Here is a 17,837-nt window from a genome sequence, read left to right on the forward strand (position 1 = left end):
CCTCGGTATACTATAGAGGGAGAGCCTTACACAGGGGCCTTTCCCCATTGAGCCTTTGCAACGGTTGCCCCAAGCTTTAATGCATCCCTCTGCAAGTGGTCCTGAACCTTGGAATGTACCAGTCTGCAACATTCGTTCATTGACAGCTCTTTGCACTAGAAGACTAGCAAATTTCCGGCAGACCAAAGTGTGTCTTTCACCGAGTTGATGGCCCCCAGCAGCAGTTGATGTCTATTTCAGTGTTCATCCCTGGGAACAGCCCATAGAGCACTGCGTCATGCGTTACGGAGCTGCTCAGGATGAACCTTGACAAAAAACCCCTGCATCCTTTTCCAGACCTGCTTTGCGAAAGCACAGTTCAGAAGGAGGTGAGCGACTGTCTCTTCCCAACTGCAGCTGCCTTGGGGGCAGTGTGTGGAGGCGGTGATAATCTGGGCGTGCAGGAAAGATCTGACGGGGTGGTTATGTCTTGGTGCTTGTTTGAAAGTTCTATGATGAGGCATTCTGTCAAATGGATCTGACAGTCTGCTCGGGAAACCATCCGACAGGATCCACCATCTCCTTTTCCCACAGGAAAAACAGGTTTTTCTGTACAAACTTTTCCATGAGGGACAGGTGATATAGCACTCCAAATGAATGGAGCGTTCCGTGGCAATGTGGCCAGGCGCATCCTTCGCAACACTGGGACAGATAGAACCTCAGCATGTAGCGACACTTGGTGTTTGCATACTGAGGGTCTATGCACAGCTTGAGGCTGCCGCACATAAAGGTGGCCATCAGGATGAGGGCTACGTTGGAAACATCTTTTCCTCCTTTATCTAGAGGCTTGAACATGCCCAGTTTCTGTTTCACCATGGCTATTTGCTCTTTCCAGTTTTTGGTGCACGCCCTGGCCCCTCCAAACCATATCCTCAGCATCTTCAGATAGTCTGACCTGGCAGTAAAGGGGACAAAGGATCAGTTGGCCCAGTTCCCAAAGAACATAACTTCACTCTTGCCACAATTTACTTTGGCTCCAGAGGCCAGTTCGAACTGGTTGCAGATGCTCATCAGTCTACAAACTGACCGTAGACTTGAGCAGATGTTGTAGCAATCACATGCACAGTCCTTCCCCTAACCCCTACTTTCACCCTAATATTGTGGTGCTGTTAACACAGTGACTGTGACCAAACACCACCCTCATCCTGATTCAGCGCTTCTCATACCTACACACTGCCGGATAGAAGCATACACAAAGCCACACCCATCATTCATACATCCACTGTTAAAAGATACACAGTAAGTTCTCTCATCAGAAAATAGCTGCGATAAACAGTTGCATATCAAGACCATCCCAAATTCTACCGCAATCAATTTGGTCTTGTACCAACATGGGTCAGCTAACCTGGATCTTTATTCTAACTGAATCTGGTTTTAACCCAGATGTTACCAAAGATAACAAGAACAAGAAATGATATATCACAGCCAAACACATTTTTTGGATTCAGAAACCTGCCAGGAGATGGGCATATTAAGGCTGTACAATGGTCTAATCCAACAAATCTAGACAAGTTCAGAAGCCAGGCATAGCACATTCCTTCGCCCAGATCCAGGGGAGTAGAGAAATATTGAGACTATTGTGTATACCTGCAAATAAGCTACTTCATGTTCCACTCCAATCTCAGCAAAGCCATTTTTTTTTTCATTTCATTAGCAAGAACTTTAGCTTTCTGCTTTAATAGAAAATGAACTGAATTGTGATGCCAAAATGTTGGACATAAGGGTCTCAGGGCTTTAACAATCTACAAATTTAAAATCTGTAACAGCTGGGCACCACACGACAGGAAGGATGTCAAGGATTTGGAGAAAGTGCAGAGGAAACAGGGTGTATGATGCATCTCAGGTGAACTCCTCAAGTGAAAACCAAGCCAAATGAAATAAGTTGAGAGGGGATATGAAGAGAAAAATAAGAGTGGCAAAGAGAGAATAAGAGAATAGAATAGCAGTTAACATAAAATATAACCCAAAAATCTTCTACCCGGATGCAAATAGTAACAGTGTAGCAAAAGGTGATGTGGAGTCTATTAGGGACAAAAATAGTGATATGTGCTTAGTGGCGCAGGGCAAGATGAGAATAGTCAATGATTACTTTGCATCTGTGTTTACTAAGGAAGATGCTGACAAAATATCGGTGGAAGCGGAGATGGTACAGGTGATGGATGGGGAGAAAATTGATAGGAAAGATGTATTAGAAAGGCTGGCTATGCTTAGAGTGGATAAGTTGCCTGGTCCATAAGAACATAAGAAATAGGAGCAGGAGTAGGCCATTCGGCCCCTCAAGCCTGCCCCACCATTCAATAAGATCATGGTTGATCTGCCCCAGACCTCAACTCCTCTTTCGTACCAGCTCCTCATAGCCCTCAACTCCCAGTTTTAATCTCAGTTTTAAATGAGTGTCCCCTTATTCTGTAACTATGTCCCCTAGTTTGAGATTCCCCCACTAATGGAAACATCATCTCAACATCTACCCTGTCAAGCCACCTCAAAATCTTGTATGTTTCAATAAGATCACCCCTCATTCTTCTAAACTCTAATGAATAAAGGCCTAACCTGTTCAGCCGTTCTTGCTAAGTCAACCCCTTCATCCCAGGAATCAGCCTAGTGAACCTCTTTTGAACTGCCTCCAGTGCCAGTATATCCTTTCTTAAATACGGGGACCAAAACTGTACACAGTACTCCGGCTGTGGCCTCACCTGCTGTAACAAGACTTCCCTATTTTTAAACTCCAACCCCCTAGCAAGAAAGCCTAAAATTCCATTTGCCTTAATTACTTGCTGCACCTCCATGCTAACTTTTTGTGTTTCATGCACAAGAACACCCAGATCCCTCTGTGCTGCACTTTTTTGAAGTCTCTCTTCATTTAAATAATAGTCTGCCTTTTGATTCTTCCTACCAAAGTGCATGACCTCACACCTTCCTAAACTCCATCTGCCAAGTTTTTGCCCAGTCACTCAACCTATCTATATCCCCTTACAGATTCTTTATGTCCTCATCACAACATGCCCTCCCACCTATTTTTATATCGTCAGAAAATTTGGATATATCACACTCTGCCCCCTCCTCTAAGTCATTAATATAGATAGTAAATAATTGAGGCCCTAGGACTGATCCTTGTGGCACTCCACTAGATACGTCTTTCCAACCTGAAAAAGACCCATTAATCCCGACTCTCTGTCTTCTGTGAGTTAACCAATCCTCAATCCATGCTCATACATCACCCCCAATACCATGAGCTCCTATCTTGTGCAATAATCTTTTATGTGGCACCTTATCGAATGCCTTCTGGAAATCTAAATACACTAGATCTACTGGTTCCCCTTTATCAATTCTGCTTGTTATATCCCCAAAGAACTCTAGCAAATTTGTCAAACATGATTTCCCTTTCACAAAACCATGTTGACTCTGTTTGTTTGCGTTCAGCTTTTCTAAATGTCCTGCTATTTCTTCCTTAATAATTGACTCTAGCATTTTCCCAACGACCGATGTTAGGCTGACTGGCCTATAGTTTCCTGTTTTTTGTCTCCCTCCCTTCTTGAACGGGGGCGTCACATTAGCGGTTTTCCAATCTGCTGGGACCCTCCCGGAATCCAGTGAGTTCTGGGATATTTCAACCAATGCCTCCACTATCTCTGCAGCCACTTCCTTTAAAACCCTTAGATGTAGGCCGTCAGGTCCTGGTGACTTGTCTGCCTTTAGTCCCATTAGTTTGTCAAACACTTTGTCCCTTGTGATAGAGACTGTTATAAGATCTTTCCTCCCATTACCTCCTTGCTTATCTGATATCTGTGGGATGTTTGCACCCCAGGTTGCTAAAGGAAGTGGGAGTGGAGATAGCGGAAGGGCTTGCCATAATCTTCCATTCTTCCCTAGATACAGGGGAGGTGCAGAGGGATTGGAAAGTGGCAAATATGACATCCTTGTTCAAGATAGGGTGTATGGACATTCCTAGTAATGACAGGCAGATTAGTTTAACATCAGTGGTGGGTAAGGCTTTAAAAACAAAAATAAGGGAAAAAGTCAACAGTTATTTGGAGAGGTTTGAATTAATGAAGGATAGCCAGCACAGATTTGTAAAGGCAGATCATGCTTAACTAATCTAATTGAATTTTTTGATGAAGTAACAGGGAAGGTTGATGAAGAGAAAGCAATGGATGTTGTCTATATGGATTTTAAGAAAGCGTTTTATAAAATATCACATAAAAGGCTGGTTACCAAAACTGAGGCTCATGGAATAGGAGAGTTGGTATCAGCTTCTTTAAAAAATTGGCTTTAGGACAGAAAACAGCGAGTTATGGTAAATGGTTGTTTTTCAGACTGGAGGATGGTAGACAGCGGTGTTCCCTAACGTTCAGTGCTAGGATCACTGCTTTTATTAAATATATATATATATGAATGACTTAGATATTTGAATACAGAGTAAAATTTCAAAATTTGCTGATGATACCAAACTTGGAGATGAGGCACACAGTGAGGGTGATACCAATCGTAATGACTCTATGACTAAGAGTATAGCTTAGTCGGTCACCGTTAAGCAATAGCCTTGTATTAAACACTTCAGATCCAGGATTGTTTTTGATCGAGTGTTTTTCATGCCATTTTTAAGCATGTTTCGAGGCCTGCTCATGCTGAACTTCTACATCAACTCCAGTTTCTTGCTCTATCCCCTTATCCTTTGATTCCCCAATCGATCTCAGGCTTTAGTCATCAATTGAGCATTCACAGTTCGCCAGAAAGAGAAATGTCTCTTCATCTCAGTCTTAATGGCATGGCACCTTCTTGTTTAACGACTTTCATCACACAGCGCGCCCCAATGATCTTCCTCAACGCGCGCGGCTGGCCAGTCTGACAGCATGTACGCATGCGTCAACCGGTACATTCCCTGAGCTGTTCTGCGCCTGCGTGAGAATTGGAATGCGCTGCCGTTGTCATGGAGCTGTTGGAAACAGGGGGCCGGACTTGGACGGTGAAGAACTGCTCTGTCTTGGGCCTTGGCCCTGCAATTCCCTGGGACCGCTTCTCCGCCTGGCTTGAGTGCATTTGTGTAGTTACATTCGACTTGGAGCTGGGACAAGCAATCGAGGTGAGGGTAGGCCGCGCCCGGGGCTGGCTCGGGCTGGGAGGGCCGGTAACAGGCGGTGAAATGTTGGGTGAAATAATGTATAACATACATTTATATAATATACAATATGATGTATACACTGGTGCTGCTCATGTTTGGCCCCTTCCTCCGCTACTTGCTGCCCTCTTGGTGACGTGATCTGAAGACAGCGGGTCAGGTTCCATATGTATGCTGATGTCACCCAGTTCATCTCATCGTGACTTCTGTCGAGCCCTCCACTGCTTACTCAGCATCCAAGCCTGATTGAGCCACAAGGGTTTAATATTTGTAACGTCAATTCGTCCAGTTCAAAATTCGGAAGACTAAAGCTGTTGTCTTCGGCCCCGCCATGAACCCTGTACTCTCACCACTGTTTCATCCCCCTCCCAGACACCCTGGGGTTCAGTCATACTGTTGGCAATTTGAAAGACCTATTTGACCCTGAAATGACCCCCCATATTTTCTCCATCATAGACTGGCTAAGGTCACCCCAATAACATTTCCTGCTGAAATCCTTAACCTTGCCTTTGTCATCTCCAGACTTGATTATTTCCCTATCTCTCAAAACTTTGAAGTAACCAGAACTCTGCTACCTGCATTGTATCTCTCATCAAGTGATGGGTATCACTTGCTGACTGACATCCACTCCTGTTCCCCCAAAGTCTCAAGTTTAAAATTCTCATCTTTCGTGTTCAAATTCTTGCAGGGCCTTGCACCGGCCAAACACTGCAGCCATTTCCAGCCATACAAACCCTTTGAGAATTCTGTGTTCTTCCAACTTTGGCCTCTTGTGCATCACAAAATCTTTTCGTCCCACCATTGGCTGCTGTGCCTGTGGCCTTCTAGGCCCTAGGCTCTGGAGTTTTATCCTTGCACATCTTTGCTTTCATTTATTTCTTCCTTTAAGACCCTCCTTAAAACCCACCTATTTGAGCAAGCTCTTAATCACCCCTCTTAATTTCTGCTTTTTTGGTTTGGTGTTGATTTTTGTTTGATTTAATTTCTATGACGGACCTTAGGATGTTTTTCTGTGTTAAAGGTGCTAAATAAAATTCAAGTTGTTCTTGTTACAAACTCCAATAAAAAGGAAAAAAAAGTTTGTCAACGCTTTATACAATTGGGAAAAACCAATCTGTTTGGTACGGTCTAGTTACAGACATCCCACCGCTGGTATGACTTGTGATTCAAATCACCCAATTTCGACCACCATTTATTTCTTCATTTGCAATGTCTGCACTTAACTGATCTTCATTTTTAAAAAAAGTTTTTATACTTTTCCTGATTTTCCCACCCCACCTCCATGCCCCCACTTTCGAATGTTCATTGTTGGCTCCCCATCCCACTTAGCACCCATCTGTCATTTTTATTTAAAACCTGACCTTGTTTTGCTACTCTTCTTTGCTGGCTTCCAGTTCAAGAATGGTTTAAAGGATAAATTAAGGCACTGTAGACCAGTCAAACATCAGTTATAGACAAACTCTTCTAATTAAAAATAAAATTAGTTAACATTTAGAAATGAAAAAGTAAATCAAGGTTTGGCAGCTTGGATTTGTGATAGTGAAGTTTTGTTAAGATTAATGGATGGGTATGCATTTTCAGATCCTTTGAAGTATCTCGGGGAAGACTCATAAAAATTCAATTTTTTAAATTCATTCATGGGATGTGGGTGTTGCTGGCAAGGCCAGCATTTATTGCAGATCCACAATTGCCCTCGAAAAGCTGGTGGTGAGCTGCTTTCTTGAACCACTGCAGACTGTATGGTGAAGGTATTCCCACAGTTCCATTTGGGAGGGAGTTCCAGGATTTTGACCCAGTGACAATGAAGGAATGGCAATATATTTCCAAGTCAAGATGTTGTGTGACTTGGGGAACTTGAAGGTGGTTGTGTTCCAATGCACTTGCTGCCTTTGTCCTCTAGGTTATAGAGGTCATGGGTTTAGGAAGTGCTTTTGAAGAAGCTTTGGCAAGTTGCTGCAGTTCATCTTGTAGATGATAGACACTGCAGAAATGGTGTGCCATTGGTGGAGGGAGTGAATGCCAGATTGTGGATGGGGTGCCAATCAAGCGCACTGCTTTGTCCTGGATGGTATGGAGCTTCTTGAGTGTTGTTGGAGCTGCACTTATCCAGGCAAGTGGAGAATATTCCATCACACTCCTGGCCTATACCTTTTAAGTGATGGAAAGATTTTGGGGCATAAGGAGGTGAGTCACTCACTGCAGAACACTCTGCCTCTTATCTATTTTTGTAGCCACAGTAGTTATGTGGCTGGTCCAGTTAAGTTTCTGGTCAATGGTGGGGGATTTGGTGATGGTAATGCCCTTGGACATCAAGGGTAGGTGATTAGACACTGTCATGTTGGAGATGGTTATTGCCTGGCACTTGTGTGTCCTCTGGAGTCTGCACATGCACAGTTAGACATGGAAATCCAGAAGTTGCTGTCATTGATTCTGTGCTTCTCCATCGGGTGTGCTGGGACCCCCCCTGTCTTCAATCAATTAGAAATCATTGAACTGACAAGAACTTCCACCTTTATGTTATTACTCTCTATGTAGCAACCCTTGAAAAAGTTACAGTTCTGTTGAATGAAGTGTAACTGTTTTTTTAACAGCGTACTAAGTTCATAATTACTGTTGAACAGCCTCATTGGCCATGAAAAACTAATTTTATATTTGTGGAAAGTCAAATTTCTCCATTACGATAACACATTTTTCAAATAATTTTTAAATAATGTTTATGATATTTTAGCATCTACCTTAATCCTATGTGGATGTCCTGTTAGCTTATTTCACTCCCTGTAAAATTTTTAATTAAAAATGAAAAATTCAGTGCATGTTGTCTGGGAGAATACTTACTGTGGTTGATGACATCACTGTTGCTGGACACGCGGAGATCCCTTGGCTTGGTGGCAGCTTCAAAATGATGGTAGGAAAGGGGAAATCCATGCCACAGAGATTGCTTTCTTCAGGGTCAGTGGTGAGTGCAAACACTTCGTTGCTGACCGTGAAATCCAGGCTAATATATGCCAGCTCTCTGCCTCAGTAAGAAAGCAACTATCACTCATCAACTTTCACCCAAGCACACAAACTAACATGCAAATACAAAGTCATATCAGTGTTTTTATTTGTGTATAATCTCAAATACATTAATTATATAGCTAATATTCATGTGGATAAATTATTCTATACAAATGCTGAGTGGGAAGTGGAATCCAAATGCATTGCAAACTTACTTCAGGCTCTGTCTATGCAAAATCCATTGGCCCTTAATTAGCTGTAAAAATAATGGCCCAGCCGATGGCACTCGTCATTATATAAGCGCAAATTCTACAGCAATTTCGCGGGAAGGCAGATTTGAGGTTAAACATGGAAATCCAAAATTTATTGCCTAAGATACACTGCTCTGTTGTTATCTTTGGCATCATCCTGTCTGCCTCACCAGTGACATGCATTGAGCAGTATCAAGTTGCTCCACTTATGAGATAGATACAAACTAAACTTGCCACAGAAAGTTGAGTTTTGTCTATTTCAGTCTTAAGTACCCTTTTAACAACATGGGTGAGCATTATTTGCTGCCATTCAACCACCTCTTTGGCACTGAAAATTAACTATTACATATGTGGAGTCTCATTACTTCAGGTTTTAATTGTAGGAGATTTTAAAAGTGTAAAATGTAATTTTTTCTCTTTTTTTTTCTCTCCCTTAATCCAATCTGTCTTTACTTCTCTTATTTCTCTTTCTGCACCTGATTTGAAATTGAATTCACCCACTGTAACTTACATTTCTTTCTTGGTCCTTGCACTGTTAATCAACCAGACTGCAAGATTGTGAAATTAAGGAGCTGGACAGTTGCTTGCCCAGTTCATCCAGGTTCCATTTGCTCAGTTCCCTCGCTGTGATGTTAACAACTCGCACTTTCAGTAACATGCTACACAAACATTTTTAAAACCTAAACTTGTAATGTAAATCTAACTAGATGCCCTGTCACAGCAAATTATGGCCCAATATAAAAGTGTCAATGGCCTGCACAACCTTTAGTCCAGTACCTGTTAAGTTGGTGGTGTTGTAATTGGCATTTATAATCTTAAAGAAGTTAAAAGAAGTTTCACATACCATTAGCTGAAGAATCTATTAATTACATTGTGTGTTGGCCTAGAGACACAGCATGTGGGTATGTTGGGTGGCAGTGCAGGAATGTGTTTGCCTTTAGCACAGGTTCTGAAGGTAAGGATGAAATGTAGGTGTTAAGTGATTTATAAAATTTTTCCTCAGCATGATTTATAGAACCACCTTTCCATCACGGCCACATCTCCAAACATCATTGTTTGGGGCTAGTGGGTGGGGGCATGGTAGTGGTGGGTGGGGTAGAGTGGTGGGGGTGGACTTCAGACCATGATTGGGAGGGGTAAAAAGGCAGGCAGAGGCCACAATCCGCAAACGGTGCTGAACTGGTCATGTTGAGATGTAATTGATGGAGTGACTTTTAGTGAGAGCCTCGTCCAGGGCCTAAAACACTATTGTAAATATTATAGCAGCTGGGAATGGAGTTGGGTTGTTCGATTCCACCATTTTCGAAGTAACAGAACGGATAATGAGGGTAGTGTGGTTCATAGAATCATAAAATGGTTCCAGTACAGAAGGAGACCATTCGGTCCATCGTGTTTGTGCCGGCTCTCTGCAAGAGTGACACAGCTAGTCCCACTCCCCTGTCATTTCCCCATAGCCCTGCAAATTTCTTCTCTTCAGGTGCTTATCCAATTCCCTTTTGAAAGGCATGATTGATTCTGCCTTCACCACACTCTTAGGCAGTTCATTTCAGATCTTAACCACTTGCTATATAAAAATGTTTTTCCTCATATCGACTCTGGTTCTTTTGCCAATCACCTTAAATTGGTGTTCTCTGGTTCTCGACACTTCCACCAATAGGAACAGTTTCTCCCTATCTACTCTGTCCAGACCCCTCATGATTTTGAACACCTCTACCAAATCTCCTCTCATCCTTCTCCAAGGAGATCGACCCCAGCTTCACCAATCTATCCATGTAATTGAAGTCTCTCATCCCCAGACCATTCTCATAAATCTTTTCTGCACCCTCTCCAATGCCTTCACATCCTTCCTAAAGTGTGGTGCCCAGAATTGGACACAATACCCCAATTAGTTTAGTTTTAGTTTAGTTTAGAGATACAGCACTGAAACAGGCCCTTCGGCCCACCGAGACTGTGCCGACCATCAACCACCCATTTTTTTTACTAATGCTACACTAATCCCATATTCCTACCACATCCCCACCTGTCCCTATATTTCCCTACCACCTACCTACACTAGGGGCAATTGCTAATGGCCAATTTACCTATCAACCTGCAAGTCTTTGGCATGTGGGAGGAAACCGGAGCACCCGGAGGAAACCCACGCAAACACAGGGAGAACTTGCAAACTCCACACAGGCAGTACCCAGAATTGAACCCGGGTCACTGGAGCTGTGAGGCTGCGGTGCTAACCACTGCGCCACTGTGCCGCCCAAATTAAGGCTGAACCAGTGTTTTATAAAGGTTCACCATAATTTGGTTGCTTTTTTTACTCTGTGCCTCCATTTATAAAGCCCAGGATCCTATATGCCTTATTAACCACTTTCTCAACCTGCCTTGCCACCTTCAACGATTTGTGCTTATATACCCACAAGGTTCCTCTGCTCCTGCACTTCCTTTAGAATTGTATCCTTTATTTTCTATTGCCTTTTCTTCTTCCCACCAAAATGTATCACTTCACACTTCTCTGCATTAAATTTCATTTGCTGTGCGTCCACCTATGTCCTCTTGAAGTTTATCACCATCCTTCTCATAGTTCACAATACTTCCAAGTTTTGTGTCATCTGCAAATTTTGAAATTGCACACTCAAGTCTAGGTCATTAATAAAGATCAAGAAAAGCATGGGTCTTAATACTGACCTCTGAGGGACCTCACTATATACCTTCCTCCAATCCAAAAGAAAAACATTCACCACTACTCTGTTTCCTGGCACTCAGCCAACTTTGTATGCATGCTGCCACTCTCCCTTTGATTCCATGGGCTTCAACTTTGATCAAATGCCACATAACAGGCTTGTCAGCAAATGTCTTTTGGAAGTCGATGTACACCACATCCGCTGCACTGCCCTCATTAACCCTCTTTGTTATCTCATCAAAAAACTGAATCAAATTAGTTAAACACAAATTGCCCTTACCAAATCCATGCTGGCTTTCCTTAATTAGTCCATATTTGTCCGAATAACTGTTAATTTTGTCCCAGATTATCGTTTCTAAAAGCTTTCCCACCACTGATGTTTAACTGACTGGACTGTAGTTGCTGGATTTATCCTTGCATTCTTTTTTGAACAAGGGTGTAACATTTGCAATTCTCTAGTCCTCTGGTATTACCTCTGTATCTAAGGAGAATTGGAAGATTATGGCCAGTGCCTCCACAGTTTCTACCCATACGTTCCTCAGTATCCTTGGATGCATCTGATCCAGTCCTGGTGACTTGTCAACTTTTAAGTACAGCCAGCCTTTCTAACACCTCCTCTGTATCAATTTTTAGCCCATCCAGTGTCTCAACTACCTACTGTTTCACTATGACTTTGGCAGCATCCACTTCCTTGGTCAGGTTAGTATCCTTCCATTTACATAGAAACATAAGGGCATTCAGCCCTTCGAGTCTGCACTGCCATTCAATACGATCATGGCTGATCATCCAAACTCAGTACCCTGTTCCCGCTTTCTCCCCATATCCCTTGATCCCTTTAGCCCTAAGAACTATAACTCTTTTTCTTGAATATATTTAATGATTTAGCCTCAACTGTGGTAGAGAATTCCACAGGTTCACCACTCTCTGGGTGAAGAAATCCCTCCTCATCTCAGTCCTAAATGACTTACCCCTTATTCTTAGATTGTGACACCTGGTCCTGGACTCCCCTGCCGTCAGGACATCCATCCTGCATCTACCCTGTCAAGACCTGTTAGAATTTTGTAGGTTTCTATGAGATCCCCTCTCATTCTTCTAAACTCTAGTGAATACAAGCCTAATCGACCCAATCTCTCTCCTCTCCTGCCATCTCAGGAATCAGTCTGGTGAACCTTTGCTGCTCTGCCTCCATAGCAACAACATCCTTCCTTAGATAAGGAGATCAAAACTGCACACACTACTCCACATGTGGTCTCACCAAGGCCTTGTATAATTGCAGCAAGACATCCTTGCTCCTGTACTTGAATCCTCTCACTATGAAGGCCAACATACCATTTGCCTTCCTAACTGCCTGCTGCACCTGCATGCTTACTTTCAGCGACTGGTGCACAAGGGCACCCAGGTATTGCTGCACCTCTCCCATTCCTAATCTATCGCCATTCAGATAATAATCTACCTTTCTGTTTTTGCCACCAAAGTGGATAACTTCACATTTATCCACATTATACTGCATCTTCCATGTATTTGGCCACTCACTCAACCTGTCCAAATCACACTGGAGCTTCTCTGCATCCTCCTCACAGCTCACACGCCCACCCAGCTTTGTGTCGTCTGCAAACTTGGATATATTACACTTAATTCCCTCATCTATATCATTAATATACATTGTGAATAGCTGGGGTCCTAGCACTGATCCCTGCGGTACCCCACTAGTCACTGCTTGCCACTCGGAAAAATACCTGTTTATTCCTACTCTTTGTTTCCTGTCTGCCAACCAGTTCTCTATCCAGGTCAGTACCTTACCCCCAATCCCATGTGCTTTAATTTTGCACGCTAATCTCTTACGAAAGATGATGGACATGCAGCAAACAATCTATTTAAGTGGGGTCTTCTCTTGGTGCACCTTTGTTGATAGCTGTGAAGGCCAATCCTTGAGAGGCAGGTTCTGCCACAAGTGCTGCACATGAAGCTGCCGAGTGATGTTGTGAGTCATTGCTTTTGACATTGGCACCTGCTGCCCTGCTGCTGTAGCAACTGATCATCGTGGTAGTGCACACCAGTCCAAAGGATGTGTCGCCATTTCCTTCTTTCGCCAGCTAGTGACTTCCAAATGCGATAGTCGACATTTAAGACCTTCATGTCATGGTTGCAAGCATCCTTGAAGTGGAGCTATGGGCGTCCCACTGGTTGTCTGGCCTAGGGTACCTCACCATACGGAAGGTCCTTGGGTACGTGACCGTCTTCCATCCTGCAGACATGTCTGATCCACCAAAGGCGCCTCTATTTGATTAGTGCCGACAGACTTGGGAGCTCTGCCTTTGAGAGGACTGCCGCATTTGTGATTTTGTCCTGCCAGGATATACCCATAATGTGCCGTAGACAACATAGATGGAAATTATTGAACTTCTTTTCTTAGTAACTGTAAGTTGCCCATGTTTCACAGCCATACAGCAAGATGTTGAGAATGCAGTCCTTATAAACCATGAGCTTGGTCCTAAGGGTCAGCTTGGTGTTGTTCCGTGTGCGTTTCTCAAGTCGGCCAAAGGTGGTGGTTGCTTTCCCTATGCACGCATCGAGCTCTGCATCAAGGGATAGTCACCGTGGAGCCAAGGTAGCAGAATTTGCTAACCACTCAGTGGGCTGTTATTTAGTGTGATCAGGGGCAGCAATGCAACACCTTGTCCCATGACTATTGTTTTCGGCACCTTTCGTCAAGGAGAACAAGTTACAGACACGGGAGAGACAGTCCATGATACTTTATAGCTGAGTTTCCATGTGAACGTCTAGTGCAGCATCATCAGCGTAGCAGAGTTCTCTGATCAGGATGTGTTGTGTTTTTGTCTTTGCTTTCAACCTTGATAGATTATAGCGCTTGCCATCTGACCTAGTGTGCAAGTAGATTCCTTCCATATCTGCAGGGAAGACGAAGGTCAGTAGCATGCAGAAGAAGATGCCAAACAGAGTGGGGGCTAGGTCACAACCTTGTTTCACTCCATTCTTCACTCCAGAACTGTTGGAAGTGGAACTATCAAATTGTACAGTGCAGTGCATGTTGTCATGGAAGGAGCAGATGAGACTGAGGCGCTTCGGTGAACAGCCAATTTTTTCCAAAATCTTGCAGAGCCCTGCACTGCTGACAGTGCTAAATGCCTTAGTGAGATCTACAAAAGTAAAGTTAAGGGGTATTCTCTGTTCCCTACACTTCTCTTGTAGCAGGCGTATGGAGAAGATCATATCCACAGTTGATCTGCTGGCACAGAAACTGCACTGCGCTTCCGGGTACACTCGGTCTGCAAGTAAATGGAGTCTTTTAAGTATGATCCTAGCAAAGGCCTTCCTCATGACGCTAAGGAGTGAAATGCTCCTATAGTTGTTGCAGTCTCCTCTGTTGCCTTTGTTTTGGTATGGTGTGATGATTTTGGCATTGCACATCTCCTGTGGAACAGAGCAGCGAAGGAGAAGGTCATAACGGTATGGCAATAGATGGGACTTTCTGTGCTTGAGTAGTTCGGCTGGGATAGTCAGCATGGCTTTGTCAGGGGGAGATCATGTCTAACTAACTTGATTGAATTTTTTGAGACGGTGACTAGATGTATAGATGAGGGTAAAGCAGTTGATGTTGTCTGCATGGACTTCAGTAAGGCTTTTGATAAAGTCCCGCATGGGAGGTTGGTTAAGAAGGTAAGAGCCCATGGGATCCAGGGCAACTTGGCAAATCAGATCCAAAATTGGCTTAGTGGCAGGAGGCAGAGGGTGATGGTCGTGGGTTGTTTTTGCGAGTGGAAGCCTGTGACCAGTGATGTACCACAGGGAATGGTGCTGGGACCCTTGCTGTTTGTAGTGTACATTCATGATTTAGACGTGAATATAGGAGGTGTGCTCAGTAAGTTTGCAGATGACACGAAAATTGGTGGCGTCATAAATAGTGAGGAGGAAAGCCTTAGATTACAGGACGATATAGATGGGCTGGTAAGATGGGTGGATCAGTGGCAAATGGAATTTAATCCTGAGAAGTGTGAGGTGCTGCATTTTGGGGGGACTAACAAGGCAAGGGAATATACAATGGATGGTAGGACCCTAGGAAGTACAGAGGGACCTTGGTGTACTTGTCCATAGATCACTGAAGGCAGCAGCACAGTTAGATAAGGTGGTTAGGAAGGCAGATGGGATACTTGCCTTTATTAGCCGAGGCATAGAATATAAGAGCAGAGAGGTTATGATGGAGTTGTATAAAATGCTAGTTAGGCCACAGCTGGAGTACTGTGTACAATTCTGGGCACCACACTATAGAGTCATAGAGTTATACAGCACAGAAACAGGCCCTTCTATAGGAAGGATGTGATTGCACTGGAGAGGGTGCAGAGGAGATTCACCAGGATGTTGCCTGGGCTGGAGCATTTCAGCTATGAAGAGAGACTGAAAAGGCTAGGGTTGTTTTCCTTAGAGCAGAGAAGGCTGAGGGGGGACATGATTGAGGTATACAAAATTATGAGGGGCATTGGTAGGTTAAATAGGAAGAGACTTTTTCCCTCAGCAAAGGTGTCAATAACCAGGGGGCATAGATTTAAGGTAAGGGGCAGGAGGTTTAGAGGGATTTGAGGAAAGAATTTTTCATCCAGTGGGTGGTTGGAATCTGGAACACACTGCCTGAAGAGGTGGTAGAGGCAGGAACCCTCCCAACATTTAAGAAGTATTTAGATGAGCACTTGAGACGCCATAGCATACAAGGCTACAGGCCAAGTGCTGGAAAATGGGATTAGAATAGATAGGAGCTTGATGGCCAGCACAGACACAATGGGCCGAAGGGCCTGTTTCTGTGCTGTATAACTCTATGACTCTATAACTGGTTCTCGCTTAAATGCTATCAACCTGACATCTGTCATATGCACCCTTTTTCTGCACCTGCTTAATGTTGTGCTTAGACTTAGAAATGGCGTACGTTAAAAGTACCACAAATAGACCCGTTAGCAAAATTGAAGTACATGAACTTGGGGGGCAGTGACAGCATAGGTGCAAAATTGCCGAAGGGACAGAAAGCAGAGAGCAGTGGTGAATGGTTGCTTTTCAGACTGGGGGCGTGGGGGGGGGTGGTGAAATATAGAGTGGTGTTCCCCAAGGTTCGGTATTGGGACCACTGCTCTTTTTGATATATATTAATGACGTGGACTTGGGTATGTTGGAGCAGCGAAAGTCAAGGGAAGATTTAGTGGAGATGTTCAAAAATTTGTAGAGTACATAAGGAGAAACCTTTCCACTGTCAGCAGAGTTGGTGACCAGAGGACTCAGATTCAAAGTAATTTGTAAAAGTACCAGAGGGGAGATGAGGAGCAATGTTTTTATAAGACAAGTTCTAATCAAGAATGCATTGCCTGAACAGGTCATGAAAGCAGCTTTTGTAGTAACTTTCAAATGGGAATTGATTCAATACTTGAAAAGTAAACATTTGCAGGGATATGGGGGAAAAAGCAGGGGAGTGGAATTATGTACATGAGTATTTTCAACTTTGATTGTACCATGTTCTTTTCTGTAACTAGTCTAAACCTACTGTTATTGTGATTGCTGTTTCCTTAACGTTTCTACACTCAAATGTGGTCCATTTAACCCACATCATTCCCCAGAGCCAGATCCAGCACTGCTTCTGTCCTCATTGGGCTAAAAACAAACCGATCAAGAAAGTTCTCACTTTGCATTTCAGGAGTTCCTTCCCCCTTTGATCTTTGCACTGTTACTTTCCCAGTCTATATTCGTATAAAGTCCCACTGTAGCACTACTGTATAATTCTTGCATCTTTCTGAAGTTTGCCTGCAAATTTGCTCCTCTATCTCCCTATCACTATTTGTTGGGTTATAGTGTGCACCCAGCAGCATATAATAATAATCTGTTGTGCTTTAATTCTATCCAGAATAGATTCTACCTTTGAACCCTCAAGTACACCATGACTTTACAGTGCTGTAACAATGTCTTTGATCAATATTGCCACTCCTTTATTTCCTTCCCTATCTTTCCTGACTACTTTGTAGCCAGGAACATTAAGCACCTAATCCTCATTTCTCCTCTTGAACCACTTACCCTCAAGCAAGGAAACTTAATAAGCAATCCCACAGTACTCTTAATAAAAACAAAATCAATTTATCAAATCATCATATTGTCATGCAGACCCCCATCTGCCAAGAATGAGGCATATTGATTTTGTCATATGAACATTGACGTTAAACTGTTGCTGGAGTGAAGAAATGACTTGTTAAAAAAAAAAAATCACCAGACACTTTTTTAAAATTCCAGATTTATTAATTGAATTCAAATTCTTCATCTGCCATGGTGGGATTTGAATCCATCTCCCCAGAGCAATAGCAAAGGCCTCTGGGTTACTAGCAAAGGCCTCTGGGTTACTTGGCTGGAAGGACATTTGCATACTAACAAACAGTGCTTGTGGAGACAAAGGACTATTCCCTGGTCTACTTAACCCACAATGGACTTTGAAGGTGAAGAAGCTCACGTTCCAGGACTGCTAAGATGGCAGAGTTCACAAACGGAAGTGTTCAAACTAGCTAGTCACATGACTAACCTGGGCAACCTGGGTTTTTTTTTGAATTGTTCCACAGAGAAAAACTTGGAAGGGTGTCTCTCGCTATCTCTGCCTTTCTTGTTTAAATCTAAGGAAACCTGTTTGACTTCTTTGCCTTGCAGTTGGAGCAGTGAACAAGGATTCACTAAGGGGGAGCTAAAACACCGTGTTTTTAAAATTAAACCCAGTTGCGGTTAAACC

General features: G+C 43.3%; 1 protein-coding gene across 4 annotated transcripts in view; it reads left to right on the top strand.

The window, feature by feature from the left end:
* The first annotated feature begins 4,943 nt into the window (after positions 1–4,943).
* The window catches only part of dennd6b (DENN/MADD domain containing 6B), a 131,080-nt gene continuing 118,186 nt past the window's right edge, over positions 4,944–17,837 (top strand). For 3 of the 4 annotated variants that reach the window (XM_068059294.1, XM_068059295.1, XM_068059297.1), the window contains exon 1: positions 4,944–5,119. In XM_068059294.1, the coding sequence (XP_067915395.1) occupies positions 4,967–5,119 (153 nt within the window). In that variant the 5' untranslated portion in view covers positions 4,944–4,966. The remainder of the gene's footprint in view (positions 5,120–17,837) is intronic. The other variant, XM_068059296.1, reaches the window with a different exon arrangement.

The sequence above is a fragment of the Heterodontus francisci genome, chromosome 27, assembly GCF_036365525.1.
Source record: "Heterodontus francisci isolate sHetFra1 chromosome 27, sHetFra1.hap1, whole genome shotgun sequence".
NCBI lineage: Eukaryota > Metazoa > Chordata > Chondrichthyes > Heterodontiformes > Heterodontidae > Heterodontus > Heterodontus francisci.